Below are 16,163 nucleotides of genomic sequence, written 5' to 3'. Positions count from 1 at the left end.
AGAAGAAAACCTGGCAGAATATGAAAACCTAAACAGAAGTGAGACAGCGTGTCTCATGAACCTGCATCCTTGGGTCCTGCCTTGACTTCTCCACTAAGTTCTTAAATCCTCAAGCGCAGGTATCACCGAAACCTGGCCCATGCCTGACAAGATGGCAGTAGGTGGTGACTCTGACAAGCCTGAAGTGAACTGAGTCTGGGGGAAGTTTCTGGGTGAACCGTGAGCGTGGAGGATGAGCGGGTCGTGCTGGAGGCGGGTCCCAGCCAGATGCTCACGGCCCGCCCCGCCCTCCCTCGCTCGCCCGGCCGCTTCGCCCGCAGAGGAGACTCAGTGCGCCTCTCCAGGACGCCCCCAGCCCCGCCCGAGGCCGCGAGCGCCCCGGCCGTGTGCCCAGCCTCTCCTCCCCGCCCGCGGGGACGGCGCCCGGGAGCTGCGCGAGGAGCAGAGGCCCCGAGCGGCCAAGGAGAGAGGAGGCGGCGGCGGCCCCGCTGCGCCCCGGGTCCTGGCCGGCGCCCTCCCGAGGGGACACAAGAGGAGGAGGGAGGCCCGGCGCAAACATGCCGCTGCCCCGGGGCCTCGCGCTCCTGCTGCTGCTCCCCTGGGTGGCAGGTGGATTAGGGAACGCGGCCAGGTGAGTGTCGGCTGGCTATCGGCCCCTGGCCTCAGCTCTCCCTGTAGGCCCCTTCTCTGCCTACTGTCCCTCCAGGCACCCCCGCGTGTGTGGGTGTGAGTGTGCACGTGTGCCAGTGCGCGCTGAGACGGGGTTTTACCAGGATGCCGGGCCCAGAGCACCCATGGGCTTTCCTTCCCGCGCCCCTTGGCCTGGGCTTTGAGCCCATTAGTGCCCTTCGCATCAGCTGCGCCACACCTGGCTGCGCCCGGCGCGTTGCGGGAGGTGGGAGGCTCTGCGCGCGGGCTGGCTTGGTGGTCAGCTGGCATCTCCGTAGGGGCGGGTGCGCGAGCGTCCGTGTGTGTGTCGGTGGATGGGTTCTATGGCTGTACAGGTTTATGTTTTCCACGCTATCCCAAGGGCACCAACTGGTTGTCAGTCGCTAGTTTTGCTGGGAAAGGGGGGAAAAACTGAGGACGCCACAGAGCGAGCCTTTAATGTTCTTGGGCTGAGCCAGCTGCGCTGCTGGCTCCTTTCCTGGCTGCCTCTGATCAGAGTTGATGAACTGGAAAGAAAGGACGCGCGGTTGTCAGATGACAGCCATTCTCATTCTTGCTACGGTCATGCAGAATCTGAAGCCCTTAGGTTTTGGGGAGACCTGAAACTTATTTTTCCAGAGATCCGCAAAGCGCCTTACTAAATGCGCTTCCATGGTGCTTACTGTAGATCTGGCACTGTTGTAAGCACTTTAGGACTATTAGCCCATCTAAAGCCCATAACTACACTGTGTGGACTGTACTATTATTATCATCTCTGTGTTGTAAAAGAGAAAAACACAGCACAGAGAGGTGGAGTAACTTGCCCAAGGAGGCACAGCCAGTAAGCGATGGAGCTGGGATCCGAACCCAGGCGGTCAGGCCCACCAGTGCACTCACTGTTCCTCACTGGCGCATTAGGGCAGCCTTTTGGGAAACACCCACTGGGAAAGGTTTCCTGGTTCCCAGGCTGTGATGTCTTGCTTCTTCCTTAGGTGTCCACTACAGCAGGTTTTTTGCACTGCAGCATTGTTGACCTTTTGGGCGGGACTGGATAATTATTTGTTGGGGTGTGGGGTGTGGGCTGTCCTGTGCACTGTAGGATGTTTGGCAGCATCCCTGGCTCACCAGATGCAAGTAGCAACCCTGACCGCCCCCCCCCCCAAGTTGTGACAATGTAAAAAGGTCTCAGATATCCACCAAGCCCCCCTGGAGGGCAGAATCGCCCCCAGCTGAGACCACTGCACTACAGAATTTTTTCAGTGATGATTTCTAGGGAGAGCAGGATAAAAGCCTTGGTTTGAATAGGTGTGCCTATCTTTGTTTGTCTTACAGGAAAATATCTTTCATCAGAGTCAGCAATGATATTAAGGGATTTTGCAGTTCAAACAGAACAAACCTCAAACCAGGTTCTTAGAATGTATGATCGCAAGTTTCAATTTCCTTTTCATGATAAAAATGTAAGCAGATGCAATTTGCACATAATCACATTTTGCTTGAATGTTGGACGTTCTTGTATTGCTAAAAAGCCCACTTAAGAAAGACCGAGTGCTGTTTGGAGATGAGATTAATAGTTTCTTTAGCGGCCAGCAAACCAACCTCCAGGAGCTTCACTTTCAAAGTGCCACCAAATTAAATTAGAAGCCAAAAAGCCTCCAGATAAACCAAAGAATATTAAACTGAAGAATCCCTGTCAGGATTCTGCAATTCTGCAGTTTTCAAGATGTGAACCGTGGTTTCTTTACACAGTATCAGGTTCATGAGCTGGTGTGTTTATTATCTGCTCAACATGCTTGGAAATGTCAACTGGTCAGCTCTTCAGGAAGAGCTGAAAGAGCCAGCAAAATGTCTTTCTTTTTTGTTCAGAGAGTCCATGGGGGAGGGATATAAGTCCAGCTTCTAGACCAGTTGCCTGGCTCATAGTAGGTGTTCAATAAAAAGTTTGGTGAATAAATGAATGACCAAGGAAGGGGGGTGGAAAGGCAAATAATGTTATTTATATATAAATAATATATGTATTTATAATATATACACAGATAGCATTCAAAGAATATGTATATATTGTATATGTTTATGTGTATATATAAACATATAGAACTATAAGTTGATATATTATAGGGTGATATATAAACACAAAACATTCCATAGAATACAGATGAGAGAAATTGAGTCTGCATGAGAGAATCAGGAGAACTAAAGATAGGATGACATTTAAACTGTCCTTATGGAGTGGATGTGGGTCCACCTAATATAAAACAGAAAGGAGAAAGCAAGTATTCCAGTGCTTAATTCCTAATCAGTATTGCCTAGGAGCAAAAGAGTGGATGGATATATAAATACCTGCAAAAAGAATGCATAAGGAAGGCATCACCCCAAGAAACAGAGTGGACTGGCCAGCACCTTAGGTCATGAGCCCAGTGGCTGCCAAAAGGCAAAGAAAGCAGGCTGGAACCAGGATGTGAGGAGCCTGGTGTGTCGAGCCAAGGAGCTTGGACTTTGTTCTGAGAGCAATAGAGAGCAAAGCAGGCTCTGTGTTCTTATGTACAGAATTATGACACAGTTATGCAGAATTATCATCAAGGTAGTGAGCCATGGCAGCATTTTTCCTTTTCTAGTGTACATAATAATCGTGTGCTTATGATCCATGGTATCTCAGATTTGATGAATAAAAGTGTAAAATTAAAATTCAAAATACCAAAGCTACAAATCTCAACAAAGATCATCACCTTACTCTTCAGTATTCCCTTTGATTGGTTTCTGGGCATCACATATATTAGTTATCTATTGCTGTGCAACAGAATACTTCAAAATTTAGTGGCTTAAGACAACATTTATCATCTCACACATATTCTATGAATCAGAAATTCAGGAGTAGCTTAGCTGGATGGGACTGGGTTTTCTTTTTTAAGACATTTTTTAGAGCAGTTTTAGGTTCACAGTAAAAGGGCTTGGAGTTTTTCACAAGGTGACAGTCAAGTTGTTGGGAGTGCTACAGTCATCTGAAGGCTTAACTGTGTTTGGAGTATCTACTTCCAAGATGGCGCACTCACAGGGCTTTGTGCAGGAGGCCTCAGCCCCTCTCCACCTGGACCTCTCCATAGGGCTGCTTGAGTGTCCTCACATGTTAGCTGACTTCCCCTACAGTGACTAACCCAAGAGACAGAACAAGGAGGAAGCTACAATGCCTCCTGTGTCCTAATCTTGAAAGTTACCCCCGATCACTCCCACAGTATTCTGTTTGTTGGGTGCCAGTCACTATGTACAGCCCCACATAAGGAAAGGGGAATTAAGCTTTACCTTTTGAAAAGAGGAGTATCAAAGAATTTGTGCACATTTTTTAAAACCACCACACCACACATTCCGGTTTGCCTTCTCCCACACTGATTACTCCTTCTCAGCCTCCTTTACCAGCCTCTCTTCTTCCACAGGATTTAAAGTGCAGGATTTTCACAGAGATTAGTCTTTGACTCTGTTTTCTTCCTTATATACACTCTCTCTAGGTGATCTTTCCAGTCCTAGCACTTTCAATGCCATCTATATGTAGATGACTTCAAAATGTGAATCTACAAGCCCCAGGCTCTTTCTGCTGCATTCTTGACTTTTCCATTGGGATGTCTCCCTGAGTTTAAGACATCTGAGACTGAACTCTTGCTCATCTCTCCAGAAGTGGCTTCCCCCAACCTCACCCCTTTCCCCCATCCCAGGACAAACAGCATCCAAACTGGCTCAAGCCAAAAACCTGGGCATCATTCCTGACAAGTGGGGCTCTTTCTCCCCACATGTATTCAGTCTGGTACTAAGTCCTGTTACAAACCACTTCTCAAGTCCATCTGCAACCACCCAGATGTACCATCATCGTCTCTCACCTGAACCACCACAATAGCTTCCTTTTGCTTTTTCTCTTGCCGCCTCCAGTTCACGCCCCAAAGTGTTCCTCTTAAAATTTAAATCAGACCATGTAAGCCCTCTTATTGAAACCTTTCAGTGACTTTCTACCAGATTAAGGATAAAATCTATTCTCCTTAAAATGGTATAAAAGGCCTTGCTTGATCTAGCCTTTGCCTACTTCTCTAACTCCGTCTTGTATCATTCTACCTCACTCTTACTTGTGAATGAATGAATGAGACAGAGAATAAATGTAGCTGTCTTGATAACACTTGCTTTATTGACTGCCTTCCTCATCTCATTTCCCCACTCCTTCATCAATGTTCCCTCTACCTCCTAAATAAACCACTTGCACTCAAATCCTTGTCTCACGGTCTGCTTCTGGGAGAGCCCAAACTAAGACACTCCCCATCTCCAATCACCATATAACTCCTGAGCTTGGAAGATAAGTGAGAGAAATAGAGGAATCAATGGGAAATTACAAGTTTTGCCTGAGGTTACTACTATCCCTACCAGTCATGGCATGGGAAATTTGGAGACACAGCAATACACTCTGGTATTGGGGAGCTTGATAACCTGGGCCAGTATTTTACTCATCTCTTACACCCCTACACATCTGGGAAGATTAGATGTTTTGGGGTATCCCTGGGCCTGTTGGACTTGGAATCTGTTTCTTGAAGATAGGTGGGAACCCAGAATTAATTTTAACTGGCTAGGTACAACGAACTGGCCATCCTAGGAGCTATGAAAAAACAGAACAAAACAAAAATCAAAAACAACAACAACAAAACCTTCATGGCTGGACCTTGTTATCCCTATTTAGCAAACTTTTTTTTTTTCATTTGTATGGCAATATTTAAATTTATTTAAACATCAGCAAAAAAGGTTTAACTTCTCAATTTGTCTTGGAGAATATCATGAAGTTTCCTGGAACCTGACCATAAACAAGCATACTAAGAATTCTGGCACAGTATATTTTTGCAGAAAATAAGGAATCCTATGAAGAAATACTACACTACTTACACAATCCTTGGAATGTTTTTAAATTAACTTCAGCTGTGGAGACGGCGATTTTCTGATTAATTTGATCAATGTAGACAGCAAGCTGTATAATACAGTAAACAAACTTAGGGCAATTCAGCGTTTAGCTCAGACTCCCACAGTTCAGGGCCACCTCTCCACAGAGACTTGATCACCTACATTGACACCTCCCTGCCTCAAGACTGGGTTCCCTGGACCTCATATGTGCCAAACATTGTTTAGGATAAGACATCTGAGAGATGAGAGAGAGAGAAGCTGGACAGACCATCTAGACCTTCCAAGGTGGCAGAGGATACTGGTGCGATCAGTTCAGTCCAAAATTCTCTTTCTAGGTTGATAAATTTCTCTTTATCACTCTAGTTTTTATCAGGTTCCATGGGGCTGGGTCAGTCTAGCCAAATGCATAAAAGCTCATTTATATGATATGATATCTATTATGTTCCAATAATTAATATAATACTATGCCTCAACCATTCATCTTTGATATTCCAGAATGTACTGGCCCAACTTTATACATTTAAACAAATACATGCTTCACAAATGTGAAACTAAATGCAATTCATATATAGCTGTTTAAGATTTTTTTGTATAAATGGATTCACATATAAGGAAAAAAAAACAATGTATACTAGACTTTAGAAAAAGAAATGGCTCTTGAAATACTACTGTGTTGATCAGGATAGGCTGCTGCATCAGACCATCTCGAAATCTCAGTGACCAAACACAGTGAAAGTTTATTTCTTTGCCTGCCTCATAGTCCAAGGCATATTTGAGAGACTGTGCCGCGTGCCTTCATGTGGAGCCAGCCTCCATCTATCTTGAGATGTCAACTTCTCCCTCCAGGTATGAATACTCTTATTCAAGGGCTGATGGGAAAGGAGCATATCAAGGATCCTCTGGGAGGCTTTGTGAGCCAGGCTTGGAGGTTGCCCACATCCTGTCCACATATATTCCATTGGCCAAAACCAGTCACATAAATGGCAGCCGGGAAATGTAACGTAGTTTTGTGCCCAGGAGACATAGAAACGGATTTAGTGGGCACTTAACCTTCTTTTCCACAATAGTTAAATTGCAACACATGAAATCACAGCTATTTGGTCATTTTTAACTTATAAAAATGGCAATTTCATATGGTTTAGCCTAATAGTTTATGTCCCTTATCCAGAGTACTCACAACCAAATATTAAAGTAAAAGAATTATTGAATTAGTGATGGGAAAGCTAGTGAGGGGGCATGGAATTAGAGCAAAGGGCAGGTAGAAGGAGAGGATCCTGGGAAAGTAATCTGAATCATTTGCTAACATTGACTTGGGATGTTGTTCGAGAACTGGGTAGAAACTAAAGGTTAAACCTTTTTTTTTTTTTTTAGTAGTTTTTAAAAATTGTTACAAGATAATGTGCTATTATCATGCTTGGCTGTAGTGGATTCCTTTCTTCCCCTGGATCATGTTATTTCAACTGAAACATGTATATTTTAATAATTTTCTTTTTACCCGTAATTTTCAATACCTGCGTATGTGCATTTTTGAAAAAATTGATGAGCATAGAATACAGAACTGCATTCTTGGCGGACTAAATCTATTTCCTCTGGCATCTAGAAATCAGCAAGTTAATAATTAGCAATTCAATCTACTAATAATTTTTCCTCTTTAAACTATTTTTCCATTTTCATGACCAGATGTAAAATTTGATGATTAAACCAGTAAAATCCCAGTTTGAAATTCTCTCTCAAAACTGGATGAATACATGAGCCTCACACCCATTAATTAAAAAGCATGTTGCTCATTTTTGGACTCACATATTTCTCTGATGGTTGTTCCTACAGTGTCATTTCGAGCTGCTTGGTCTACTTTAGGAAATATACACAGAACATGTTGTAGCATTCATGGAGCAGCTGGAGGCTGAATGGTGTTTTCTGATTTGTGTAGTTGTCTGAATATCAGAATCCATCTTATAGTTCTCAATCATGAGTTGAGTTGATTCTCAAACAACTGTTGCTTACAGTTTTTAAACAAATGACAGTACGGCTAGATCTGATGACAAATTTCTGATATCTTCCAACATAGCTGTAATACTAGGATGCTTTTGTGATTGGGAAAGGAATTCCTTACAATGGATAAGAAATCTTACTTTATTAACAAATTTTTGATGGCCCAAGTGTTAGTCATTAACATTTTAGAGAGTTTTATAAATGGCACTTTATACAACGTCAAAAACGATGACTTGGGAGAAATTAATACACCTCAGATTTCTCAGTTTCACCTTTTCACCTGAAAGCAGGCATGTGAAATCAATAAACCTCAAGAAAAAGAGGATGTCTCTGGAGAGCTGTGGTAATGTGCAAACAGTATATGAATTTCATCTTCTGATAACTTTCTCGTGTTAGTTAACCCCAGGCGGGTTACCTTACAATCCAAAGTAATTGACTTTGACTGGTACATATGAAATTGGTTTGGCCACCTGTACCAAGGACCCTGGGCTGGTTTCTAATTAGGCTTTTAGAAAATATTAGATTTCAACAAATTTCAATTTGTTGTTGTGTGATTTCACATCTAACTCTTTCCCAAATCTTGTTGGAGTTTAGTGAGCTCACCCTATTTCTATGGAGGTTGTTTTGTGTATTGCAAAAGCCTTGATACTTCCAATGGCTTGAAATCCTGCTATAACTCTCTGGAGCCCGCAGGATGGACAAAATGTTTCCCATGAGCACAGGCCCCTTCTTTGTGGCCCCTGCTCATCTCCTTGCCCCCTCTCCACCCCACCATTACCTCTGCTGCCCTCTCGTTCCCTTGCTCCTAACACACACCACTGTCTGCGCTCAAATTTGCAGGCCACCAACTTCCCATGTTCTTAGTAGCTCCATCCTTGGCACAGGCTATTTTCTCCACCTGGAACACCTTCCCCACCATACAGCCTCCTCCTACTTCACCTGGGTAAGTTCCACCAGTCATCAGAATTCATATTGGGCCCCACATTCTCCAGGAAACCTTTCACTCACCCATCCTAACCTAATAACTCCTATATCTTCCCTTAGCTCCTGAGGACTTACCCCTCTGGTAGGGGTCATATATTAGTGTATAATTATCTGTTTATTTGCCCATTCGCCCCTAGACTATAAGTTCTTTGTGGACAGGGGCTACTCTCTATACCTCGTATAGTCTCAGTGCCTAGTGCAGTACCTGATATGTGCAGTTACCTAATAAATTTTGGGTAGATAAGTGGATAGATGGATGGGTGAATAGTTTGGTGAAGTGTGTTTCTCTCTGGCTTCTAATATCAATGAAATACTTAGTTTTTCTTGGCCTTAGTGTGTTCATTTGTACAATGATAGGTTGGAACTGAATGACATCTAAAGTCACTTTCCTTAAGGTGAAATTCTATGATCATCTCCCCTTCCAGTGAAAATTCATTCCTACAAACATAAAAAAGTAAAGTCCCATGGAAACTGTGGCAGCTATGAGAATGTGCCTTGCACACCTCCAACTGCAGGGAGTGTAATTGACCAAGGGCCCCAACTACTCTGCTCTTGGAAATCCATCACCACTTTTAAGTGAGGCCACAACTCCCACAGGCTACTCCCACCAATGACCAAGCATGGCAAGGATGCTAAGGCGGTCCCGTTTGTGGGAAACATGGCTCTCCGCTGAAGATGGACACATCTAATAATATTAATCCTACTACTGCTGCTAATAAAAGCAATCAATTAGGGAGGATTTACTGTGTTTGCCACTATTCAAAGCCCTTTCATTATCACAGATATCCTTAAGGTAAAAACTTTTGTTTTCTCCATTTTACAAATGAGATAACTGAGGCATAGAAAGGTGAAGTAACTTGCTGAAGGTCAGAGAGTAAATATTTAGTAGAGACAGAATTCAGACCCAGGAAGGAGACCATAGTCCTAACCACCATGTTATACAGCCTCTCAACATCCAGAGTTAATCCTACTCTCTTACCAGAAAAACTCTCCCCGTTTGGCTTTCTTGACATTGTACTAAACTGGTATATCTCTGAGCATTGCCTGGGTCTCTTTCTGAACCTTTCTGCTTCTTGGCCCACCTCTTACATGCTGGTTTCCTTGGGGCTCTGCTCTAAGTCTCCTTCTCTTTTTATACTACAGCCACTCCTGTAGATTTAATAACCATCATCTGCAGATGATTCCCAAATCTAGTCCTGCTTCCTGGACTTCTTGCCCAAATTTCCAGCTTCTACTCAATATCTCCTCTAGGTTGTCTGTCTAGTGATCACTCAAAATCAGCATGTGCCAAAGAGAGCTCATCATTTACCCTGTTGCTCAACATGTTCTTCCATCCATATTCCTCATTCCAGAAATATGGCACTGTCTTCTACCTGATGGTGCATCCCTCTCACACTCCACATGCAGTTGACTAGAATATAAGCTCCATGAAGGCAGAGATTTTATTTCCTTCTTGGTTGCTGATGAACTCTGGAAAATAACCAAGTGCCTGATACATTGTAGGTGCTCAATGAATACTTGTTGAGCGAATAAATAAGGAATGACCAAGTGTTTTGGTTCTGTATTGATTCCATTCATTTCTCCCCACCTCCACTGCTACTGCTCAAGCCCAAGCAACCAGAATCTATCTTCCAAGCCAACTGGTATCCTTTCTTCTATTCTGCCTGCTTCTAGTCTGTTTTCCAGACTGCTTCCATGATAATGTTTTTCAAAAGGAAAATCTTCTCAAATAAGTTTCCTACTTAAAACCCTTCAATGCTTTCCAGAAGAGATTTTGGAAGAAAAAAAAGGGGGGGAAAAAACCCTTCAGTGTTGTCCTATTGCCATTGGGATATAAAACCCCAAAGCCTTATGGCTATTTCTATAATGTAGTGGTTATCATATTTGCCTAAAACCCCAAAGCTCTAACTTGACTCACAAGACCTTCTGCAATGTAGCCTCTGCCTACTTCTTGAGGCTCATCTCTCACCAGCTGACTCCTCCCTCCCTTTACTTCAATCCTCTGGTCTTCTATCTGTTCCTCAAGCACAAGCCTGGCGTCTCTTACCTCTTAGTCTACACTTCTTCTGTTCCCTCTGCCTGTAACATTCTTTTACTCCTCCATGTGGTTGACCCCTGTCAGTCTTAAGTCTCATGAGGGCGTGTGTGCACACTTGGGGGCACTTAGTGGGAGGCAAGGGGCCTCACTCTTTCAGGCATCTATATCAGGGGTTGGCAGGCTACAGCTGGAAGGCCAAGGCTGGGTTTGGTACAAACCTGTTTGTACACAGCTCATGAGCTAAGAATAGTTTTTACATTTTTAAATGGTTGATGATGAATCAAAAAGAGAATACTATGTTGCGGTACATGAAAAGTATATGCTATTCAAATTTCAGTGTCCATAAATAAAGTTTTATTGGAACACAGTCACCCTCATCTGTTTACTATTTCCTATGGCTGCTTTGTGCTTGGACAGAGACCTTATGGCCCACAAAACCTAAAATACTCACCATCTGGCCCTTTACAGAAAACATTGGCTGATCTCTGCTCTACAGTAAAAGAGTTTAGCGAATTGTGTTTCCGGGGGGCCGTGTGGAATGAGAACGAGCCCTGGGCTAGAATCCTCCACACCTGGCTCTGCTGGGGATGTGACTCCAGTCCACTGGGCTGGAGTTTCCTCTGTAACATGAGAGGGCTTCACTGAAGGACCCCTAGAGCCCTACACGTCTGCAGTGTGTGGTGATTCCAGTCAGTTCAGTGGTTCCCAAGTGGCCAATGGGGTAAAAGCACAGAGCTCTTGTCTGTAACAAAGCCACAGGGCCAGGAGTCACATTACCACTCTCAGCACTGAAACAGACGCAGAACAGGCTAGCCACTGTGCCTATACAGAGCAGATTTGAAAAGTGGCACTCTACGAGATTCAAAAACACACATTTTTGGACACTTTCATGTGCCTTTGTTTTATAAACAATGTAACCCAATTCTTTTAACCCTGGAGGAGAAGGAAATGATTAAACTAATTATTGGGGAAGGCTGGCAACCCCAAAATTCAGGCTTTTAAAATCTAATTTAGCGCTTATTGCAAGCTTGTTGAAATTAACCAGGTAATTGACACCTCTCAGGTTCCTTTATTGGCAGGAAAGAGTCTCTGTTGCCTTTTCTGTTTTCTGGATACTAACATGTGGTTCTTTATCTGCAGTCCAAGGGATCTTGGGTTGTCAGCATTGGCACGCCAGTCTGGGGTCTGTCAGTATGGAACTAAACTGGCCTGCTGCTACGGCTGGAGAAGGAACAGCAAAGGAGTCTGTGAAGGTAATTTTTTTTTAAAACTCAGACCCTGCACTTGGGTCAGGATCCTTAGGTTTGTATCTGTGACACCATAAGCTGTCACAAAATTGCCAGTGGATTCCACAGGGTAGGGACATGGATAACTACCAATACCCAAGGTCTAGGTTCCTGTGAGAGATCCCTTCCCAGCCAAAATGTGGCTGACACATTAGACATGGTTTACTTTTGTCAGTTATTTCTGTTACTATCTTAGTATGACTGGGTTGTTTGTTTCTGTTTTTAGTCTGGAAAAACTGAGATGGGCAAAACAGGCCAATAAATTCCTCCTTCTAATTGTAGTTTTTCCACCTGATTTCTAATGAAATGCACTTTTTAATTATTAATCACCCAACCAGTAGGCTTCAGCCACAACAAAGTAAGCCTTTTACTTAGTGTCAGTTTTTAAATGATCTCAAGGAACACCTGCATATATATAAAGATTTTAAGGATTTTTCTGATCTTTTGGACATATTGCCTTGGACATTGTCTCTCAGACCATGTGTTAGGAGCTCTAAGAGAAGCCTCTGATAATTTCAAGCGGGTTGGGGAGGGCAGAGACGAGCATAGAGTTTTGCCTTGTTTTGTTTCTTATATGATTTTTCCTAATGGCCAACACTTGTAGTGTAGAGGAATCAAATCTGCATTCCTCTTAGCTCACTGACCAGGGATTTAGGGCAGGAATCTGGTCTCACTGACCCTGCGTCCCAGTGCCTACAATATGCCTGATAATAATACAACTGCGGGTCCCATAAAAGCACTAACATGTTAGCTATTTTTAGGAATACCCATACTACCTTCTTTTTGCTGGTATGTTCCTGCCCCAACCTCCTCTACTCTAGCTGTTTCAAAAATATCTGGATTGACCATAGGTGGGGACAGAACTTGATAATATCCAAAATCCATGAAACAATGGAAGATGTTGATATTGCTCCCACGTGTTCCACATTATGCAAAACCTTCTGCCATCATAGTTTTGTTGTAAAGAGATGGGAAGAGCATGAAGATGCTAGAAAAAAATGAAGATCTCATTGTCCACTTAGATAAAGACAGTTAGAACATCCCCCTGGGACCTGTGTTGATTAAAACAGTAGATCCCCTCCTGATTGCATTGATATGTCATGATCAAGGGCGTTGAGAACCAGACTGATGTGGGTGACCTTGGACAAGATCAGTAAGCTAGCTACGACTCTGTTTCCTTCTCTGCAGCATGGAGAGAGTAACACCCACCTCCGAGGGTAAGGAGTGTAAGCATTAAAGGGTGTGCTCATTACTTGGCACGCATAGTAAATACCTCATAAATTACCACTGCTTTGGAAATGGCCAATAACGCTCCATTGCCTCAGACTTCTGTCTGTTAAAGTACCAGGTGATGGGGGGATTAAATGTGGTTTTATTCTTTTTCTAGACACAACATAACACATTTTTATTTGAACTCAGTGAGGTGGAAAGGGGCACAAACCACGTGAAACCCATGATTTGGAATCTCTCTTACGGTCACACGAACTTCGGCACCTGCCATAAAACTTGTGAGACCCAACATGTCGCTGGTGAATAAATGAGGGCAATCTGTAGCTTTCTGGAAGGACTGTTCTATAACTGGATAACAGCAGCCAATCACATTCTTGGTGCTTTTGTGGACTATATGATACCACAGGCATGAAAGAATTTAAAGTAAGATGTTAAAAGGGCAAGTGCAGAGAGTTCAAGGAAAATGCTCACTATGTGAGTTTTGCAAGCTAAAGAGATTGCTCACACCCCTGCTGCCCTAGTCAAACATTCAGGTTTTAAATTGCAATGATTTTTATGTCTAAAATGTATATCCTATTTTATCCCACTTACATAGTCCTTCTTGGCAATTAAAGTTATATGTAGTTGGTCCCTGATTGCTGGGTTTCTGATTTCTATGCCAGAGCGTGGGCTGCATGGAAATGAGAATGCACGTCAGCCTCCTGAACAAGCGGAGCCAGACTTCAGGCTGTGAGGTCCTAGTCTGCCCAGGCCTTCCTCTCTGTCCATCTATTCATCCTTCATTCCTCTTGAGCCTACATCTATGCATACTAGAGCTTTCTATCTCTCAGCCTCTACCCTGCCTAAATCTGCTCCCAGGACAGGGTCTGATCAACTCAATATCATTAACGTTAAAATGTATATTACTTTAGCAAGATGGAATAAAGAGTTGTCCACGAATGCATCCTGAATGAAGAGCTGCAGATGGAGGGGTTAAGGGAGAACTGAACAAGAGATTTTTACTTTGTATAAAACACGCCTCAATCTCAGGCCATTTTAGACACAAACTGAGTTTCCCTTTCCTGTGGATTGGCTGTTCAAGTCACAGATCCAAAGTTACTATAAATTGAAAACATCTTTCTGAAGCTTTGACTGTATAGCCAGGGTATTATTCACCATTTCTCCTATGTTCTATTTGGCTTTTATCCAGGCCTTCCTGTCTGGATCACATTGGAAATCAGTTTCCAGGGAACAACCAGAGGTCTTCAGAGCTTAAAAAATAAATAAAAGATTTATTTTTCTAACATCTGAATTTAAAGCTGCATCTCCAAGTATATATCCATAACAAAAAAGACACTGGAAATTAAATTCTATCCCTTTTGTCTATAAAAATAAAATATCCTTATTGGGAAGCATTTTTCCCCTGTGATTTGTTCAGGGCCATAAAACATTCCCCTATTAAAAGTCTACACCTATTAATGTATTCATTATTCAAAAGTATTTGAATATCTAACATGTTTATAACGCTATATTTAGTGTTGTAGGAGAAACAATGATGAATGTTTAAGTCCCTGTCCCAAAGGCACTTGGAAGCAAGGAGTAGGTAGAAGTCAAGGATAGCCAAATTATGCCTAATTATTTAATATGGCAAAAACTGATAAATTTCACAGGAGAAGCCCACCAAAGTACTGTGGAGTTCTCAAAGTTGAGCGTAAGTTCACAGGAGGCTGGAAAAAAATCTGTGAAGGCTTCTAGAAGAAAAGGTCATACAAGGTAGTTCTTGAAGAATGGGGAGGAGAGTCACCAGGGCACCCGAGTAACAACAGGTAGGAAGAGGCAGAAAGCAAAGGGTAGGTCCAGAGAACAGCAAGCGGCCTATTTTGGCCACAGTGTTGCCTATGTGTAAGGAGGCTGGAAAAGAAGGTGGAGGCCAGATCGTGTTGAGTTTAGATTGGTTATGATACCTGTACTGTATTCAGGAGGCAACAAAGATTATCTGATGACCTCCATGCAAGGTGTGGCGTGATCAGAGCTATGCTTTTGGAATATCAGTTTGATGTCATATCTGACATCAGGTTTCCTAGAAGCAGAGCCTGAAAGGGGGATTCTTGTACAAATATTCCATCAGGGGTGGTCTTCGGAGACATCTGTAAGGGAGTGGAGCTGCAGAAAAAGAAACTAGGCAGACACGTGCTTTCAAGAGAAGTCCAGCTTCGGCCTGATTCCACGGGGACCTCTGGGGCATTGATTACACCATAGAGTTAGTCCTGCCAAGAAACAAGGCACTAGGCTGTTAGACCCCTGCACCAGTGGGGCACCATCACAGGCCGTGGTGGGGAAAGCCCGGAGAGGGAGGGTTTGGCATAGTTGCCCAGGTATCTGTGAGCAAGGCAGTTCCCATTAGCTAGATAAATATTTGTTCAATGAATGAATTAGTGGTAGAAACAGATATAGGATGCTGTAAGTGACTGGTTTGGAAATAAGAAAAAATAGAGATGACTGGGATTTTGAGTCCAGGTAACTGGGAGAGGAATGGTGACATTAACAAAAAATAGGGTCTGGGGTTGTAGGGCAAGATGTTGGGATCTTTGGGAACCGGCTTGCTTAGAGGTGGCCCTAGTATGAGCCAGAGGAATAGACAGATGGGTAAGTAAGCAGCATTGCTGGGCAGTTGCTGAGTCCTTCTTTCATTCTATGGCTATTTCCTGAGCTCCTCCTGGATCTAGAAACTTCTGAGAGTCCTCAATACCCTGAAAGCCTCCTTTCTCTCTCATTTGTTATTTTTTTCCCCTTTCCTCTTCTTCTCTTAGGGTTTTCCCATTTTTCTTTTTTTCCTATCTACTGCTTTTTCCTCTTTATCTCCTCCCTGTGAGCTGAACTCAAACTGTCCATCATCTTTGACTATTTTTTTCTTGCCCCCAACTCAATCAGCTTCAACCTCCTATCCCTGTTGTTTCTCCCACCACTTTATTCATCAAAAAAATATTTATCCAGTGCCAACTTTGTGTCAGGTGTTGGAATGCAGAAGTGAACAAAACCGAAAAACAAATCCTGCCTTTTGTCATGTTTTCTCACGCCTCCATCAT

The 16,163-nt window shown here is 43.2% G+C and overlaps 1 protein-coding gene across 1 annotated transcript in view; it reads left to right on the top strand.

Annotated features, from left to right (window-relative positions):
- The first annotated feature begins 295 nt into the window (after positions 1–295).
- The window catches only part of EGFL6 (EGF like domain multiple 6), a 50,715-nt gene continuing 34,847 nt past the window's right edge, over positions 296–16,163 (top strand). Inside the window, exons 1-2 of the mRNA XM_069463660.1 lie at positions 296–631; positions 11,723–11,835. Coding sequence (XP_069319761.1) covers positions 558–631; positions 11,723–11,835 — 187 coding nt within the window. The 5' untranslated portion in view covers positions 296–557. The remainder of the gene's footprint in view (positions 632–11,722; positions 11,836–16,163) is intronic.

Source organism: Eulemur rufifrons, chromosome 30 (assembly GCF_041146395.1).
Source record: "Eulemur rufifrons isolate Redbay chromosome 30, OSU_ERuf_1, whole genome shotgun sequence".
Classification (NCBI taxonomy): Eukaryota; Metazoa; Chordata; class Mammalia; order Primates; family Lemuridae; genus Eulemur; species Eulemur rufifrons.
The sequence above is the reverse complement of the archived record's forward strand: the minus strand, read 5'-3'. Positions and strand labels throughout refer to the sequence as shown.